The following is a 20,437-nucleotide window of genomic DNA, read 5'->3' as shown; positions in this document are numbered from 1 at the left end:
CATTTTAGCCTGAGTAAATCATTCTCGGGGGAGGGGAGCTGCCCCATGCATTATAGGATGCTTAGCAACATCCCTGGCTTCTACCCACAGGATGCTTGTAAGACCTCTTCTCTCCCCCACCCCAGGTTGTGACAACAAAAAGTGTCTCCAGACATTGCCAGATGTCCTTAGGGGGTAGGCAAAGTAACCTCCATTGAAAATAACTTTCCTAAGAGGAAAAAATATTCCAAAATAGGGGCAAGTTTAAACAAGGCACAATGGAGGGAGCCTATGTACTCTGGCCATAGAGTGTGGTGAAGGGAGTGGAGTCAGAGTATATTACAAAGAAGAATGTGAAGAAGGGAGGAATGCTCAAAAAGTCTTGATTAGAGAGACTTTGCTGCAAAAAGGGTTTGCAAACACAGGCCAGCCCCTGTTTAGACATGTAAATGATGCAGGGGCGGGTCTCTGTAGAGAGACTTTACCACCTGACAGCCTTCGCTGAGGGGCAGGAAATTGAAGGAGATCCAAAGACTGACCAAACAGTCTGTAGTTTATTTTCTATGAATTATTTTACTTCCTCAGTAAAGATCGTGTTTTGTTGAAGAATGCTTTCTATGTTGATGTGAATGCTGAGTTAAATTCGAGAAAATAACTTTGTGGATTATGCTAAAATTCTAGGGCAACAGTATATAAAAATTACCTATTTTTTTTATAAACTAATCTAGGGTGATAAAAACACAATAAACTCGATCTACATCAGATCCATTTAATACTTACATATTTGGGCTCTTCAATAAAACCTGAAATGCCCACAGATTGCCAACAGCTTGGTAGTAAGTGCATGCTTGGCCAGACCCATCTTTTTTGAGATCTCATTTACCAAGTCGGCTTGTTGCAGAGGGTTGAGGGGGATGAAAGTACGTTTAGTGATATCATATTTAGATATATATAGAGAGAGTAGCTCATTCTTCACTGAACGGATCATATTGAAATGTCATTCTTGTAAATTTGATAGCTGATGCAAATTTGTGGCAATATGAACCTGATCAGGTTGAGAGATCTTAGAGATTCTGCCAACAGGTCCTTCTTCAGAGGGGACAAAAAAAGAAGTAGAAAAAATAAAGTATTTTTAATGAGGATTCTATGTTATTGAGCACTCTGTATGCAGAGATTAAAATTCCATTATTTTGAAGAATACATGGGCCAAACAGATGGTATAATTTTTTTATTAAGACTTTATTTTTTTAGGACAGTTTGATATTCACAGCAAAATTGAGAGGAAGGTACAGAGACTTCTCATATACTCCTTGACTCCACACACGCGTCGCGTCCCCCATTATCAACATCTCCTATCTGAGTGTTACATTTGTTACAATTGATGAACCTACATTGATACATCATTATCACCCAAAGTCCATAGCTTACATTAGGGTTCACTCTTGGTGTTGTACATTCTATGGGTTTGGACTAATGTATAATGAATGTATCCATCATTGTGGTATCATACATTGTAGTTTTCACTGCCCTAAAAATCCTCTGCATTCCGTCTATTCATCCCTCTCCCCCTCCTAACCCCCGGCAACCACTTATCTTTTTACCGTCTCCATAGTTTTGCCATTTCTAGAATGCCATATAGTTGGAATTATAAAGTATGTAGCCTTTTCAGTCTAGAATGTCATATGGTTGGAATTATAAAGTATGTAGCCTTTTCAGATTGTCTTCTGTCACTTAGTAGAGGTGATATAATTTTTCCTTTCATGCTTCTGTAATGTAAAGTTTTCATAAAAACAAGATATTTTTTAAACGTTATTTCTATATATTTTGCCTAGAAAATGTAAGAGGATTAGCAAGTGGAAAGCACCCAAACTAGAAATACTAATGAAGGGTACCGTTGAATTAGTACAATGTAGTAGAATGAATCCGGGTTAGAAATCAGAAGAACTCATTCCTTTACTTCTACCAACTAACTGTGACCTTACACATATTTGTTAATGCCTCTGGGCCTCAGCTTCTCATATATTGCCTAACGTTTTGTCATCCAAGGATGGTCAGTATTACTGATCTTAGAATATATGTGTCTCTGTGTCCTGGCTTCCTGGTGACTGCACTCAACGTGGACAATTGTTGCCTGTGAATCTTCTGTATAAACCTTCAGCTCCATCTGAACAGGTGTATTCATTATTCTCGAGGCAAAACATGTCTATGCTGTTCTCACTCTCCTTCCTGTAATGTTCTCCATTTCCTCCTCCTCCTCTACATCTGTGTATTGAACTTATCCTTTAAGATCTGGCTCATGTCTCTGTTGCAGACAACAGGGAACTTTATCAGTCTTTTTGACGTTTAGTATGTCCTCTTCAGTGTAAATGGTCCACAACTAGATTGTCAGTTCTTAGAGGCAGGTGTTTCTGTAAATGCCTAGGACTTAGAATAGTATTATCACATAATTAGCATTTAATATGTATGCATTGATTAAAAGAATATAAAAAATTAGGATATTACTTTTTATTTCAGTAGTGAATGTGTCCACTAACAAGCTTAGGCTTACAGCTCAAGATTCTGGAATAAATAGGGAGACTTGTTTTCCTCCCACTTTCTACATTTCAAAGGGGAGCAATCTGCTTGGCCACTAGGGCTTTGCTTATTCCACTTGGACTGACTTCTGTTGCCAGTGGGATCTAATTTTATGATTGGATAGGTCTAGGTGACCTGCCTATTCCTGGGTCTGGATGTGGGGGATACAGATGGAAGTAAGATCGGTATCAGAAGAAGGCAGTAGGAACAGCTTATTGGGAAGACAAAAATAAATTAGATATTATAGATAGGAAGGATTGTTACAGTCTAAGTCACTTCTCCATGACTGACCTTGAACTTAGATTATGAAAGTAATGGATTTCAACAGACGCTGTAATGCCTGAGATTGTTCAGCCTAGACCTCTTAATATATTTTGAATGTATTTTCATATAACCTTTACTATTGATATAAAGTATTTTGTTTTTCTCTGAAAGGTCAGAATGATTAAGATGTGGAGGAAATGTCTTACTTATTGGTGGTCGTGGTATTCATGATTGTGGGAAGTGAGAAGTGTAGGAGGAATGAGAAGGAGATTTCATCCACTTAACAGCCCTTAAATAGGCAATGTGTAGTTTGTTTCAAAGCCTTTTCTATATGACTGAAACCTACATGCTCTAGGTATAGGGCTCTGGCTGATGGTTTTTAATATCTATATTTACTTTATCCTGAAAGCAAATGCAAGGTTTCTGGCTCAAAGAAGAAATGTATTACTTATAACAATAACCTTGCCCATTCCCCATGCCTCATTCCAGCTCTCAAGGCAATGTGATGCAGGCAGATGAATTCTGCACACTCAAAGGAGATCCATACTACAGGAGAGGAACCAAAAAATTATGAATCTGGGAGCTTATATAGGAATTGGTGCTCAGCTGCCTCCCTCCGCTCTTGAGAGGAGGAGAGAAACATTTGCTCCTTAATGTTAATAAACTCTCTCCAGGAAAGGTCCCCATGTTGTTACAACCCTTTGGAATATAAATGAATGGCTTCTGGTTTTATCCCCTTTTGAAATGTCAACACATGTCTCTGAAGAGATAAACCTGTAAATCGCTCTCTAGGTTATTTCACTATCTTAGGACTGCTATTGAGTCATCCTTTGAACCAGGTTACCTGTTAGTTTTACTCAGAAAGCCCTGGCCATGCAGAAACATGAAAATATTTTCTTTATACTGGCTTGTTTGTAAATAATATGTTCTGCTAGAATTCAGACATGTCCAGCTCTCTCAGCATGAGGGGCTGAAGAACCACCCAAGAAAATATAACTTAAGAAGAGAAAGTAAGATAGACAATTTTAGCCTGATAATAGCCCTCCAACATGGAAGTGGAGATGGGATAGAGTGGATATAGGAAGGCTCACAAATACACATTTATGTGCCATAAATTTGGAGCAACGTAGTGGAAGAAGCAGCATTTTTCTAGTGCCCAGTTGTCAAAGTAAAAAAGGAAGGGCGTGAATCTCCAGTTCTGCATAAATCACATTAGGGATTCAGAATCCTGGGAACTGCAAAGGATGTGGTACTACTTTGTCACCTCGAGGACGTCAGGGACCAGCATCCATGGTAGTGGCAGTGGAGTAGCAGAAGTCTAGTGGGGCCAGTGCTGGTGTCCACTGGAATTGGTAGGCAGGGTGTATTGATTGTGCACAACTGAGGCAGCAGTAAGTTCCCGTCACCCAGAATCTCTGCCACATCAGCAACAGGTGTTTGAATCAAAGAAGGGAACAATATCACTTGTTTGGTAGCTCATGTGATAAATCATTGGGGTATTCCAGAAGTAGTTTTATTGGGAAAATAGGAAGCTTTGCTTGTAGCTGGAGGACGTAAGAATCAGAAGTTCTGTTTATTCTGGTCAAAGTGACCCCAAAATGACCTCCCCAGCTGGTTTGCCTTTCTATATTTTACCTATACTCTAGCACTAGCTGGTTTCTTTCTTGTCAGTGAAGTCTTCTTTCTAACCACACCAGCCAGTCTCACTCCTCTGTGCCTCCATTACTCTTATTTTCTGTGTCACTCATTAGGCACCTCCCTGTGCCCTGTGTGGCAAACTCTGTATTTGCACATTTGTCTGTCTTAATGTATATATCTGCCCTCTGTCCACCTTTCTATCTAGGGGGTGTGTGTGTGTATGTATGTATTACTTCCTAATTAAATTGTAACCCCTTGAGATCTGAGACCACCACTTCCTCTCCTCCAGACTTGATTAGAGTTGAAGCTTAAAAATGTTTATTAATATAAATGAAAAACATAATTGACACAATGTAATATCTTATTTGGAGGGTTGTACCCTTTTTAAAAATTACACCATTAATGATCAAGATCAGAATCTTTTAAATTATGTGCAATAAATTCTTAGCAATTATTTTGTTACATTTTAATCCTGTAAGCCTCACTGATGCCAAATTGAACTGTACTTATCAAGCTAGATTTCTACAAACACTGTAAGCTAAATAAGGCATCATGTTTAATTTTTTATTCATTCCTTAAGTTTCAGAATTAAATGTGCCATCCTTTCCTCTTAACTTAAAGACTATTTGTGATTATTCTTGAAATGCTTATTTTAAAATATAGGAAAACTTTCCAAGCAAACATTTTATTTTCCTGGGGAAAGGAATTTGTGTCTAGACAAGAGCAGATGGATGTTCCCTGATTCTCTCAGGGTAGTTATGGTGAACGGAATTTAGAGCGTTTTTTTTTCCTTCTTCTAGGCAGTGCTGTTTCATCTTTCATCAAATAATTCAGCTCATGGGTTATGTATGGCCTTCTGGAACTTGAATTTGATTTTGATGTTTGAAATGTACATTACAATTTTCCAAACATGAATTTATGAAAATGGAGGCCTTTAGGAACTCCCACAGAGGGAACAGATGACTTACTCTGACGAAAGTCCAAGAATACACATAAGATGGAAGAATTAGGACTAAACAGAATGATGCTGATGGTTGTCTGAAGAGGTAGAAACCAGGGAATAAGGAATAGATTAAGCTGGGCATCTTTTGTCCTTACTCCTGGTTTCCAAAGCTCAACATCTTCTAACTTGATTAAGAGTTATCAAGAGAAAGCACACTAAAAGCTGGTATATCATTGGTCTAGACAGAGTAAGATTTTAAACTTAGGGAAACTGTTTAAGTATTATTTCTACACTGCCTCCACCACATTTTAAAAAACATTTGAAGATACTTTACTCTAGATTGAAATTCAATCAATCAATTAATATTCAATAAAGTAATATAAATTTGAGAGAGGGAAATAGTTGCATAAGAATATTAGATTAAGCTGGGAGGTTTTCTGGAAAGAGTTTCATTTGAGCTAGGGAAGCTGTGTTTGAATTTTTTTTTTTTTTTTTTTTTTTTTTTTTGCTATATATAAACTTTTTGGCAAAGTCTCTTAACTTTTAAAGATTCTCCTCCCTCATGGATCTGGTGAGGTCATAATGGAATACAGTGTTTCTTACTGAGCTTTTTGGCAATCAAGATGAAAAGGAAAATTCTAGGAGTGAGTTTATAAACTATTATCCCAATGGCAGATTTCATAGGAAATTCATTATTAAAAATGCAAAACCATCAGAAGAGTGATGTGGTCCTGCCAAGGAGAGAGAAGGGCATAAAAGCAGGAATGCTCTAAGATAAATTGTACCAATTTCCCAATTTTTGGAGATTTCAGCACTAATTTGTATGCTATTTTCAGCTTCACTCCCACAAGGCCCAGTTTGGGGTGGTGAATCATGTAGTCATACCTCCAAATTCCATCCAAAGTAGGCTGGACAATTTTGCCTGCTGTAAACAGAGTTTGGCAGTGTGGATGGGTAGACACAGAGTCATGGTGTGAAGACAGTTATAAGAACCATTTACTGGAATCTTACAGGCCAGGCACAATGGTAAGCATCTTACACACATTCCACTTTTTTGTGCCTCAAAGGCAAGATCATATTTGTTTTATTTGCTACTTTATTCTCAGTGGCTTCAGTACCACCTATGTTTATGTATAAAATTGTATAAAAAATTGTTTGAATGTATTATTTCTAAACTTTATGTGAAACCTGAAGGGCAGCTATCCTTATCCCTGTTTACAACTGAGTAAACTGAAGCTCAAATTGGTTGACTTGTTCATAATCAAATATCAAGATTCAATTATACTTCTGCCTGGACCCAATAAATAGACCAAAAACCTAGACCAAGCATAGTTGCTACAAATGAGCAGAAATTTGAATGTCCTGCTAACTATTTTTACTGATATTTCTACTTATGGCATAGGATACTCTATTAGTTATCTATTGCTGTCTAACAAGTCATCCCAAAGCTTAATGGATTAACATTATAAACATTTGTTATCTTGTAGTTTCTGTGGGCTGGGAAGCCGGGCACGTCTTAGCTGGGTGCTACTGCCTTAAGATTTCTCACAATGCTGCAATCAAGGTATTGGCCAGGGCTGTGGTCATCTCAAGGATCAACTGGTGAAAGATCCTCTCCCAAGCTCGTTCATGTGATTGTTGGAAGGCCTCTGTTCCCCCATTTGTTGTTGGACTGAAGGCCTCAATTCCTTACTGGCTGTTGACCAGATGCCTCTCTGTTACTTGCCATGTAGGCTTTTCCACAGATCAACTAGCTTCCATCAGAGTCAGCAAGTGAGAGAGCAAGAAAGGGCAAGTGAGATGGAAGCCAGAATCTTTTTTAACCTAATCTCAGAAGTGGCATCCATTCCCCTTGTTATATTCTATTGGTTATAAGAAAGTCACAAGTTCCAGCCCACATTCAAGGTGAGGGGTCACACAGGACATGAATCCCAGGAGAGAGGGATCCTTGGGGCCCATCTCAGAGGCTGACTACCAAACATGCATGTTCGCAAATGCATAAAGTAGGACAGACAATAAGGGAAATGACTAGCATCATTAGGATAGAACGTTAGGATATGTGGACAGATCCCACAACATGGACTTACTAGGGACATATTTAACTTGCGGCATAATGTACCTATTTTCTTGTACAATGGCTTCCAGAGCACAGAGGTCTATTGAGTCAAAATAGGGCTATGCAGTGTGTGGCCCGGAGGGAACAGGAGAATAGCAGAGTTAGATAGTGGGGAAAGAAAGACTAAGATTGGCTCAAGGTGATTGGAGAGGGGAGTCAGAATAGAGAAGGACAGGCTTGGAGAATTGTACAGAGAAGCAAGATAAAGCTGGTACACAATTCAAAGATAGTCATATACATGTCCAAGGGAAAAAAAAACTAATGATATCACTAGGGAAAATTTCATTTGACTTAAGTTCGTAGAATCGAACATTAATCTCAGAAGAAGCTACATACCCAGTGGTGATGAAAGTCATAACCAGGATTAGATTGAGGGTGCAAAATCAGGGTCAGATGTGAAAGGTCTGGATAATGCAGGAAATCTTAGCCAAGTGCTTCAACAAGATTCTGGCCACATTTGTACCTTGTAGGAAAGCCTCGAGATCTAGTGGGAGTCCATGGGTCTATAAATTATATATAGAAATAAAATAGCCACTATTTATGAGCTAGACTTATAAATCCATTTGTTTATTTACTTCTTGCCCAATAGGTAGAAACCCAAGCAGCCCGAAAAAGATTCCTAGCTCAGGATTTTGAAAGATCCCTGTTTGGGTGGGGGTGGGGAGGAGAAGGGGGACCCTGGAACATCCTCTAATAATTTAATTAATGATCATGATGTTCTTTACTAAAACTACTGAACCAATATAAAACAATAGCTAGCTTCTGTGGTTTGTCCTACATTATTTTTGAGTGGTGCCAAAGCTACAAATGTGTCACAGCTTCAGTTTGCATTAATTCCTCCTCCTTCACTGAATATGACTTGGAGCTTCCAACTCAAACAGGTCCTCCCTAACTGATGGTGCTTCATAGATGTGCTGAACTATGAAGGTACACCCAGAGCCTTGTAAATGCTGGTCGGACTTTTCTTTGGGCAAATTCAGGCCCCCAGTGGTTTAGATCATATTCTCCTTTATATTCCTTTCTCTTCTTACCTAGCACCTAATTGGAGGCCACTTGAATAAAATCTCTTAGCAGTGTCTGATAGAAACCATTTGGGGAAAGAATGCATTACCTATAGAAAAAACGTGAACCAGTGCTTTCCTGCTGTGGGAGGATACTGGAATTGCCCCCACAGAATCTCCCCAAGTTAATACTTGCTGCCTTCAGTTGCTCTGATAACGCCTAATTCTTTACCTAATTCCAACTGTTAAAATGGAAGCATAATAACTATTCGTGAGGCAGGGGAGAGGAGTGTAATATACTAAATCTTGCACTGAAATTGGCCACAATTCCATTCCAGTCCTGATATTTTATTCCGTCTAGATTTTTTCAAATGTTCTCATTTTTTTTTTTTTATGAGGAAGATTAGCCCTGAGCAAACACTTGTTGCCAATCCTCCTCTTTTTTGCTGAGGAAGGTTAGCCCTGGGCTAACAGCCATACCCATCTTCCTCTGCTTTATGTGGGACGCAGCCATGGTGTGGCTTGATGAGCAGTGTGTATGTCCACGTTGGGGATCCAAACCTGTGAACTCCGGGCCACTGGAAGCAGAGCATGCAAACTTAACTACTACGCCACCGGGCTAGCCCCCTCAAATGTTCTCATTCTTATTTTTCTATTTTATCTTAACACTTAGATTGTTTTTTTCTTTAGAGCACAGGCCTGGTCTATTTTCTCTTCTCTATCTCCAGTAATAAAATTTGTGTAAGGAACACGCTCAAAAGAGTATGTTGGTTGACTGCACTACCATAATTGAGTGACCCCTATACATGCACATATGCTAGCTTGGCCTTGGTGAACTAGTCAAGGATACAATAATGGATCATTCTCCTTCCTCAGTGGTGAACTCCTACTCAAGCAGTCCTGAAATGATCTGAGCTCAGGTTTCTGAAAGGACCCCAGAGACCAAACCTAGAATGCCCACTAATAACTTAGTTAATGACTCATGAAACTCATTAAAAGAATTACTGAACTAATATGAAATGATGGGCAGAAAGAGAGAGACTTAGTATGTGAAATGTGATACTGCTCATTTTGTCCCTGAAATACTCGATGACAAATGAGTTCTTCCCTACATCTCATTCTTTCACTTCTCATCCTTCTCCCAACTGGATAGATCAGCTGTGCCAGAAGCATGAAAAGGGTTTAAGATGCAAAGAATGAAAAAGAGATGGTCTCTGCCTTAAAGTGGTTCATATGTGAAACAGTTGACATACAGAAATATCAAACAATCTTACTACAGTGTACTAAGTACTAAGCATAATTAGGGTGCTATAAAATTGTAGAGAACTGCCAACTTTGGGGTGTCTGGGGCTTAAGGAAGGCTTCACAATGGCAGTCAGTTCTAAACTGGATATTGAAGATTGAGGAGGAATTCACCTGGGCCAAAGAGAAAGAAGTACATTTCAGTTTGAGAGAGTAAATTGATCATGGACATGTTGGTATGACAGGGTATGTCTCAATGTCATATTTGAAGACATGGAAGTAATTCAGTCTAATAGGAACGTTTAAATATATGTAGGAATAGGTGGGGAGACAGAGACAGGTCGGAGTTATACGCAGGTGTCAGATATTTGTGTTTGTATCTTGATAAAGAGATTGTATAGTCCCCGCTATGTTAAAGGGAATCCTTGGAGCATTGAAAGCTGAGCACAGACCTTTTCAATAGTTACTCCGAGGCAGTGGAGTTGGTTGGCCGTTCATTTCCACAACCTCTAGTTAACCTTGGATTTTGCTCTTACAGTTGTCAGCAGTCCTATTTGCATCTTTAGCACAACTTCTCATTCATTTTACTGATTCACCTTGTGCTCTGAAACTTCACCTCTGAAGTCTCTCAGGAGGATTCAGTCCAGATCTTCCTCACCTCTGGTTTCGGATCTCCATCAGCACTACAATGAGGCGACCTTGATTTTTGTATGCATACTTAGCTCTGATTTCATTACTCCTGGAGTGTCATCATTTTGTGGCCCAGTGTGCACTCTGCATACAAAAGTATAGTGAGAACTTAAAAGTTTATTTCCAACTTTGATCACCCTTTCAGGACATAAGCTATTAAGAGCAATCCAGAATTTCTGATAAATAACAGTAAAGTGGTATCTACATTTTTGGATGTAATTCAGAAAGTAGAAAGAAGCTTCTATTTATATAATCCTATATCAGAAACTCTGTTAATATATAATGTGCGAATCACAAAGGCAATGCTGTGTTTTGTCCTAATTAGTGGGAAGCAAAATCAGCATCATATTTGAAATAGTTTGAGGCTTTTTCTATCTCAGTATTACTTTGGGGATATTTAATTTTTCAGACCCTATTAAAGTGTTAGAAGAATTCATAGTTAAACTGACATCTTAGGTTCTGTCAAGATGGATCATTGTTCTATAAACTTTTGTTTTTCCATCTTATCACTTTTAAAAACAAAGCAGGAAAAACTAACACAGGAAATTGAACAGCAATGTGGAGATCAAAAGTATGTTGGTTAAAGAGCAGTAGAAGTTGGCCAAGCACTAAATTAATACGTATTAAATGCACTTAAGAGCAGAGCTGGAGAAAGATTTTTGTAAGGAACAGACCTAGAGAAACACTGACTTGTGGTATGAGAGATAGATGTCTTGTCAGTTACAGTGAGCAAAATCAAATTGAATAAGTTCAAGTGCTAGGTTTTACCAGCTTGAGGAGTATAATAAGATCATTGGACTATTAAGGCTAAATTGCACTCTGAGGCCCCATCTAAAAAATAAGGATCTGTACCCCTCTCTCCACCATTTTTTTCCCCTTGGAAGGTTGATGGTATTTTCTGGTCCAATCTCTTCACAATAGGTCCTTGTTTCTGCCTCTTCTGACAATGCCACATCAACAACACTGTTATTCATACCAAGACCCCACCTCCTAACTCTCCCTAGAGAGATTCTGTACTCTATGCTGGAGCAAATAGAATGCCCTTCTCCAAACTTGGAGTTTCAGAGCAGCACTGGGTATGTTTTGGGCCCTAGAGCATCTCTCATGAAAATGGTCCCTTTAGATTTTACCTTTCTTTCCTCTCCCTTGGGCACAGGATCAGGCCTAGAGGCAGGCAGAAAAAGATAGCATGTCACCTCCTTCATTTTCCTCTTCCTCAACTCTTCTTCAGGGTGACCTTGCACAAACAAAACAAAGCAACATATAACCCCGTTCTTCCTTTTAGACGCCATCAAAGGTCTCTGTACAAATAGAGATGAGCTCACGGGATCCTGGGTCTAGGAGGTGGGTACTACCTAACTCACCTTTCCAGCTGGCAGTTATAAGTCAAATATTAAGCATTTAATTGCAGTCACAATTTCTGAGGGGATTCTTCACTGAATACTATTGATCAAATTAGTTTCTGTTATGGTCTGGGCCATCAGCTAGAACTTTATTTCTTCAGAGCCTTATTCAATAAGGAGAAATACAGCCTTGAGGATAATATGTTGATCTCTTTTTAAATATTTGAATTATGAAAAGATTCAAAGATACAAAAGGAACAGAGGCTAATATAACTAATACCCTGCTTCCACCCTGAGGTGTAACAAATACTAACATTTTGCCATGTCTGATTCCCATTATTTTTTTAGAGTTAAGATATACTTGAGGGCTCCTTAAGACCTCTACTGAATCCTATATCTCTCCTTCTCCTATCAAAAGTAACCACTATACTTAAGGTGGCATATATCCTTTCAAAACATGTGTAATAAACACACATAGAGGTTTAAATTATGCACAGTACTCCTGTGTATTTTTAACTTTCTCACAAATGATATCTCTTTTCAGTTTGTTCTTCCTAGTCAAAACTTTGACCTCAAGATGTATTCACTTTGATGTATTGGCTGTTCCCTGATTCACATCCCTAAGTCCATTTTGTCTCACCCAAGTGTCCCGCCCTGAACCTTGAGTGAGCAGCTCACAGTGATCCCCTCCAGAGTTAGAGGACTTAGCATAGAGCAGTATCTCTTTAGAAGTCAATATTTGGCCATGCCCCAGATAGTGTCCCAACTCCCTGGTTGGGACTGGAAAGCTTCATTTTACTAGATTTTTGTGAAAGTGTTTGCCAAAATGACATGTACGCATTTTCACTCCATCTGCAGTAGAAGTGTTCCCTTTTGTCCACATGCTCAATACAATGGATATTGTTAGGCTTTAATTTGTTTGCCCCTCTCAACAGATATGAAATGATGTTTCATTGTTTACATTGTAATTTTTCCAATTATTAGTGAAGTCAAGCGTCTTATTATGTATTTGTCAATAATATAGAATTTCTTTTTCTGTGAATTGCCTATTCTGGTCTTTTGTCTCTTTTTCTTTTTCCTTATTGATTTGTAGGCGTGTTTATCTTATGTACATGTAGGAGTACTAATCCTTTGTTAGTTATACAATAGGGATAAAAATTCATGCAGCCAAGTGCTATTGATGGTATGGTATAAATCTGTAAAATCGTTCATGGTCATGATGGCAGCTTAAACATCAAATAGAATGGAGTTAATATTATTCCGAATTTTCAGCTTAATAAAGGAAGGGAATTTGTAATTTCATTTAGGAAAGGTACCCATGTGAAAATGCCACATACATGCAAAAATGTTTTTATGCTTAAGGAGGTCAATTTCAATTATCTAGGTTATTCAGTCATATAAAATAGTTTATTCCCAACACAAATGGATAGCTGAAATGGCATGAGTTGAATGTGGTGGTTTTTAGAAATTTTATTTGATTCACATTTGCAGAAGTGGAGCTCAATATCCCCCAAATTCCTTTTATATAAAAGCAGTTCAAAAGCCCAAATGAAAAATTCAAATAATATAGAGAACCAATCATAATAATTCACTCACAGAAGGAAATCTACTCCATGCATACTTTGGTTTTGATCATTTCTATTGGAAGAATGGTTACTCTGTTTTCTTCTAACCCCCCTACACCTTTTTAAAAATAAACATATAATGTTTGACTTTTTCTAGTAGAAATACATTTTTCTAGGAATGTTTTATCTTGAATACTCTGACCCAAGAGAGTAAAGTAATTTTGCAGAGTTTCTCACACTAGGGATTAAAATGGATATTAAGATATCCAGAGAAGGATGAAAATGAGTATAAGGACACATCAGGCATGAAAGTTCAGAAATGGAAAAGATAAATGATGCTTCTATTTTATTGTCCTTGTAAATAAAATGAATCTTGCTTTTGGCTTTCATTTGCCATATGAATAGATTGTTACAAGATAACAGCTGAGAAAATTGAATTAGCATTTTTGAGAATCAGTGAATCAGCAACATTTTTTAAGTAGCCAGTGGAAGTATTCCAGACCTTCTACTGAGTGGTCCTGGTAAAATGGAACAAATTCAAATTCATCTTTGAGCCCACTGGTCTCTTTCCATAGGCTTTCTGCTTGGATGTCCTGGGATTTCCCTTCCCCCCTTACAAAGTCCTTTTGCAAGCCTCCCTCCACAGCCATCCCCTCACCTCCAATGCTTCAAGTCCCACATTCTAGACAAAAGTGGAATGCATTGCATCATTTCATTCATATTTTATCGTGAAGCCATGTAGGTTAAGATCTGCTGATCACCAGCTATGACTTCAGCATCTGAAATTAGTTACATATTTATTTATTGAGGCTTTCAATAGGGGCCAGATGCCATCCAATACATTTGTATGCATTATCCCATTGAATCCTAAGATAGGATCTCATTATTGTATTTTATAGACACAGAAACAGCTTTAGAAGGGTTAAGAAAACTTGGTTAAGGTTTCACAGCTAGTAACTAGCAGAAGTGGAACTCAACTCAGGTTAGGATAGTGTGAAATCTGTACTCATGCACACTATACCACACTACTTTGGGCAGATTTTAAAAACTTACTGTGTTGCATACCATCACCATTTGTGGAGTAATGGTTTGCTTCCCCTGCTGAAAGTAAGTGGCACAAAGACCATTAAATTATGTTCACCCCAAACTGCACAGGTGGGCAGCTGGATCCACTGAACTGTTGGAATGCCCAGAGCCCATCACCTTGCCCAAGGGGTGGAACAAGGGAGCATGAAAAAATGATTGCCTAACCCACTGCTTTTTGCTTTGTTTAACCCAGTGATGCCACGCTTTGCTGAACAAGTAGAGGTTGCCATTGAAGCCCTGAGTGCCAACGTCCCTCAACCTTTTGAGGAGAATGAGTTCATCGATGCCTCTCGCCTGGTGTATGACGGCGTTCGGGACATTAGAAAGGCTGTGCTGATGATCAGGGTAGGTGAGGCCTCTGTAGCTCAGAGCTGATCAGAGCTGTTAATACAGACCCCAAACAAACTGTTTGTTTGTTTTTTAATTACTTAGTATAACTTGGTAAGCTGTTTGGCTTCTCATTTAGTCAGACAGGGCACTTTACTCATAAAGGGAGTAGTGATCCCAATGAAGCTAAATTAACACTGAATATCCTGAAGAGTGAGGTCCTGTCTACTTCTTGCGTACATTGGTGCCTAAATTTGATACCAGCTTAGGGTGCCCCTGCTATTCTCCATGTTCCTCTTGCTAACATGATTTTCTCATCAGGACCAGAAAACCATGGTGTGGAAAGAAATGAAGATTACTCAGCTTAGTAGAATTAATATTGATAACTATAATAATGATGATAATAATAATGACAACAAAGCGATACATAGCTGCATTCTCCTTGTAACAAATAATTAAGACTTTATAAATAAGGCTATACAAACTTTCAGCAAACCTTCCTCACCCACCCTACTCTCTTCCCATCCTGAGTCTTCTGTGTCAGGTAGGTGTGAGCCTTCCAAACCGTTGTCCAGGTAATTAAATATATGCTGGAAAACATGTAGTAGATTTTAAAATTCATATAAGTATCATTTGCAACTTGCTTTGTTCAGCCACAATATGCCTTCATCTATTTCTATTAAGACACATAGCTTACCTCATTCCATTTAACTGCAGCATAATATTTGGTTGTAAGATGAGATTTTGTTTCTCCTTACCTTACCAAGAGTTTGGCATAGTAGTTTTCAAACTTTTTTTAGCCTCAGAACTCTTTCTTCAAATAAACTTAGATATTCAAAAGCACAATTGATGACACACATACATTTGTGGCTATTATGATTGATTCAGAGATCAGGCTTGTACAGTGCTAATCTCAAGAGCATGTTGTCCAATAGAAATATATTGTGAGCCACATTTGTAATTTAATTTTATAGTAGATACATTGAAAAAGCAAAAAGAAATAGATGAAATTAACTTTAATAATATATTGTATTTAACCAGAATTTATCCAAAACGTGGCACTAGCCACATTTAAAGTGCTCAATAGCTCCACGTGGCTCATGGCCACCATATTGGACAAGGCAGCCCTAGACTGTATTCTCACCCTCAGCCTCCACAGTTGTCTCTGAGGCTGCTCAATGAAAACACAAGGTATCTGCTGAGTGCATTTTGAAATACTTTCTCTGAGAGATCATTGAGCATCTAAATCAACAAAACCAACCTCCCCTCAAACACTGCAAAACAGCAACAACCAATTAATTCATTTCCTGTGTGTGGTCCTTCAGATATTTCAAGAAGCATCTCTAAGATATGATTCTCTCTGGACAATACATCCCTAGTCCTTCAAAGATTTCACATATGGTGTTAATTCTCCTCCAAATCCTGTTATCCTTGAAGTCATTAAATCTATGTGTGGTCCTCTTTGGCTCTGGTATTCAGAGCACAACATGATGCTTCCAAGGTGATCTGAGCAGGTGGAGTAGAGTATCACCAGAAAGGGTCTCTCTTCCCCCTTTATTGACATCCATGCTTCTCCTGAAATATCCACAAACTCCTTCACTTGAGAGCACAAATAGCATCTTATCTTCTTATTTTTAAGTCAACTTGACTGTTTGCATGTTAAATATCTCTTTCATAATAATTAGACAATCAATTCAAAGCCTTCAGAGCATTCCATAAGTTGTATCAGACGATACTGATTATACTTGACAATGCGAAGTTCAAATTTGGAATTTGGACACTATCAGATGTATTTCCTATTCTTCTAACTTGCCCATTTTAGATCTGTCAAACTCTTACTATCATTCAAAACTTGTCTCAAATCTTCTTTCCCCAGATATTCTCTCTTAAAAATACTGACCCTATTCTTTAATTACCTATAACTGTTTCTGCTTGTAATAATATTTATTACACTATTTCCTTTTATGTCTATTACCTTCTTTAGACCGAAATTTTGGAAAGCAAAGGCTATCTTTTTATTTCCCCTTCACTATGGTACATTGTCTGGCACAGTGCTTATTACAATGTGTTGAGGGGGAAAAGAAAATCAGATACCTAGAGAGATAGGAAGGTGACAGAGAGAAAAGATACGAGAATTAGAGGAGAAGGGAAGGAAGGATAGTCAGGCTTTTAAGCTGGTAACAAATTAGATCATTTTTTTCCATTACATACTAACTTGTGAAATAAGGTAATAGACCATGAGAGTTATGTTTTCAAAGCATTTGACACTAAATCCCACTATAATCCTCAAGACATATTCCCTCTTTGGCCATTTTTCTGCTTTGTTAACCTTCACATTTTTGTGACAACTATTCATCTGGGAGGCTGAGGAAGTTTATAGCCATCATTCATTTATTCATTTATGAGCTGTAAAAAAACATAATTTTAGATAAAATGCCATATCTTTGTTACATGAAGTGTCATTCCTCCATCTCGACATTTCAAGTGATTTGATCAGATGAATTTCACACCTCTTAAAACTTAGGAAGAGAGAAATGTACAGTATGTACAAATTGTTATTTTTAAAATCCTTCTCTATTCAGCACCCAAATGACTTCATTTTGTACTTAATTTCTTGGTTTGCTTTCTGAGTATAATGATTAAGTCTGCTTTAAAAAAAAAAAATCCTTTGTGCTAAGTCAGGAAGAAAGACAGTAAGACAAGTAGAACTGTTTCTTTCCCAGCAAACCTGGCCATGACTTCTTCCCTCCCAAAGTATTGATTATACTTTGGAAAAATAAGAAATCTTTTTTTTCCCAAAAATAAATGCAGAAAGGACCTTGAGGGGTCAAGTTCTCCATCACCTTGCCTCTCAGCGATCAATACATATTTAATGATGACGTTGGCATCCAGGCGCTCCAGGCCAGCTCCAGGCAATCCTCTGAAGTAGATGAAGCTTGTCCTTCCTGTATTCCAGCCTCACCTTTCAGGACCCTACTCCTCTCTGGGAACAGATCTGCTCTGCCCCTCTTACATGAGACTGTTTTTTGTTTGCTTTTTACTGAGACTTGTCCTTAGTGATCTATCGGCTACCAGGAATTTTCTGATTACCCACCATGGTAGTTTAAACAATGAATAGGCAAACCTGGCACACCAATGTACATTTGACTCTCCTCATTTGCAGCAGTTATATTCTATAAGGTTGCTGTGAACACTGAATTAGAATGCTGAAACATTGCTCCTAAGGGAAATTCAGGATTAGGTTCCCGTGAGCCTTTGGTCACATTTTCTTCAACTGATCAATATATAACCTAGGTTTATGTGTGTTTTTGTTTAAAGACACTTTATTTAATATATATTGTTGATTCATTAACGTTGAACTCACGGCCAACCATGCTATAACTCATGCCTGAGGGAAGCTTATCTAACAAATGCATTTTCTCTGTAAGGTGCATCACAACCTTCTTGCACTTAGGAACACTGAACAACACTTCAGCACTACACTTCAGAGCCATTTTAAGCAAAGAAATAACCAACAAAAAGCACAAAAATGCCAAAAAAATGTGGCATTAAACAGACTGCAAAAAGGATACTTGATTACAGTATAAGAGCTGAAACAAGAGGCGAACATCGTCCTGTTTGACACTAGCTGGGAATGTGCACATTGGGTGACTCAAATTTTTTGCCACATTGCACATGTCTGTAAATAACTACAAAAGTAGTGATTTGGGAATTACAAATAAACTTTGGTGAGTAGGCAAATTCACAAATAAGGAATCGGCAAATAATGAGGACCGTGTATATTTAAGACACAAAAACTTAAACATTTAATATTGGAAATTAAAATAAGTGGGTAGGGTAGATGGTAGTAATATCTTGGTATCAGGATATAGGAATTCAGCAAAACAGTGGTTGCTTCTCAGAAGAATGACCGTGAAAAAAATCTATAATGATATCTATGCACTAAACTTTTGTAATTGGAACCCATTAATTTGGTTACATATGAAACTTGAAAGCAGGGAAGAGAAACAATAGGGCCTAGGTCAGGGTTCAGATAAAAGTCTATAGCTTAACTTCACATCTCCCAAACTTTGCATGAAGGTGCCCTGAGCACAGCGAGATATTTTTAAATATTGAAGGAAACACAGAGGTCTCTCAGATACTGCATGAAATATTAGCTGCAGGTAGTTCACAGTTTAAACATTAGTTTGGTTACGTTCCTTTTGCTGACATGTGTTTGTGATGCTGAGTTTCTGGTGGTTGCTGTGATAAAGGGCAACCTCAATGGATGTTCAATTGTATTGCAAGGTTTAAGAAGTCATGCAATGTGCAACAGGCACTAAGTTGTTAGGTCCAATCAACTTAATCTACTTTTATGATCTAACTGCTTAATCAAAAGAACTGTTAGTCTTTTGTTTTTTTTTGTTTTCTTTTTAGCCTGGAGGCACCATAAAAAAAAATGAGACAATGAGAGTCCTTGAAGCAGTAAAGGTTGTGAACCTATGGCTTAACTTTTGGGTCATTTGCATGCTAATTTCTTTCTCATGCCTCAGTTTTCTCATCTGCAAATGGGGACAAATATTACCACAGCTATAAAGCACTAGCGTAGACCTGGACCTTATGGGTTCCCAAGAAATATTTCCTTTCCTCATCCTGCTGGGATGAAGTTTATCTTTATACCATCAATTAATGAAACAGATTTTATTAAATAATTCAACAATATTATCAAAATCTCAGTGATAGGATTCAGAGTATTTGTCATAGCTAGAAAATAAAGAGTTGAAGAAACTAAAAACAACTTATGTGACAGAATTGCTTTACCTATTACAGATTGCTGTTATCAAGTTAATCAAAGTGGTCCCCATAAGGTGCCTAGTTTTTTGTTTTCTCAGTTAATTACAAATAATTTAGTATGATTTTTAAAAAATTTTGGTAATTCAATCTTGGTCATTCATTTATCAAATATTTGTTGAATGCTTACTACATGCCCCAGTGTTGGAGGTATCCTGAATACAGAGGTGAGCAAAACAGACAAAAGTCCCTATCCTCAAGGAATTTGTATTCTTTGGATGGGAGACTGAGAAGAGACAAGTAGATATAATACGCCAGTTAATGTGCCATGGAGAAAACCAAGGCAGGGTAAAGGGGATAGAGCACAGAATGGGTGTGGGGTTTATGAAGGGTGGTCCCTTCATTTGAGAAGAGACTTGAAGGAGGAGGAAACAAGCTAGAAAGGTATTAGGGGAAGCCTGTTTCAGGCAGAGGGAATGGCACATGTGGCCTAAGGACCACACTGAGTGAAATGGGAACCACTGAAGGGTTCTGAGCAGAAGAATAATATGGTGTGACTTAGATCTTAAGGGGACCACCCTGGCTACCCTGGTGAGAATAGAATATATGGGGCAAGGGAAGAAGGAAGGAAATTAGTTAGGAGGCCTCCAGAGTAATACAGGATAGAGATGCCAGTGGCCCATCAGTCCTGACTGGTGAGATTTTTGTTCTATATTGGCTTTAGGGAATCTTTAATTCTGTTTTCTAGTTTCCAATCCATTCCAGTGGTGTAGAGCTCTGTGGGGAAATCCTTTCTCATGTATCACCCAAACTCTCCTGTTGCAGTTGCCTCATCTACATCCTAATCTTTCTGCTAATAATGAAACTCATATACATTTGAGCCTTTCCTTTTAATGGTC

General features: G+C 38.1%; 1 protein-coding gene across 4 annotated transcripts in view; it reads left to right on the top strand.

Moving 5' to 3' along the window:
* Positions 1-20,437, top strand: part of CTNNA2 (catenin alpha 2) — a 1,068,899-nt gene that overhangs the window by 980,230 nt on the left and 68,232 nt on the right. For all 4 annotated transcript variants that reach the window (XM_058550823.1, XM_058550821.1, XM_058550822.1 and 1 more), the window contains one exon: positions 14,635-14,786. In XM_058550823.1, the coding sequence (XP_058406806.1) occupies positions 14,635-14,786 (152 nt within the window). The remainder of the gene's footprint in view (positions 1-14,634; positions 14,787-20,437) is intronic.

Source organism: Diceros bicornis, chromosome 12 (assembly GCF_020826845.1).
Source record: "Diceros bicornis minor isolate mBicDic1 chromosome 12, mDicBic1.mat.cur, whole genome shotgun sequence".
In the NCBI taxonomy this organism is placed as follows: Eukaryota; Metazoa; Chordata; class Mammalia; order Perissodactyla; family Rhinocerotidae; genus Diceros; species Diceros bicornis.
This window is presented reverse-complemented; position numbering and strand designations above follow the sequence as displayed.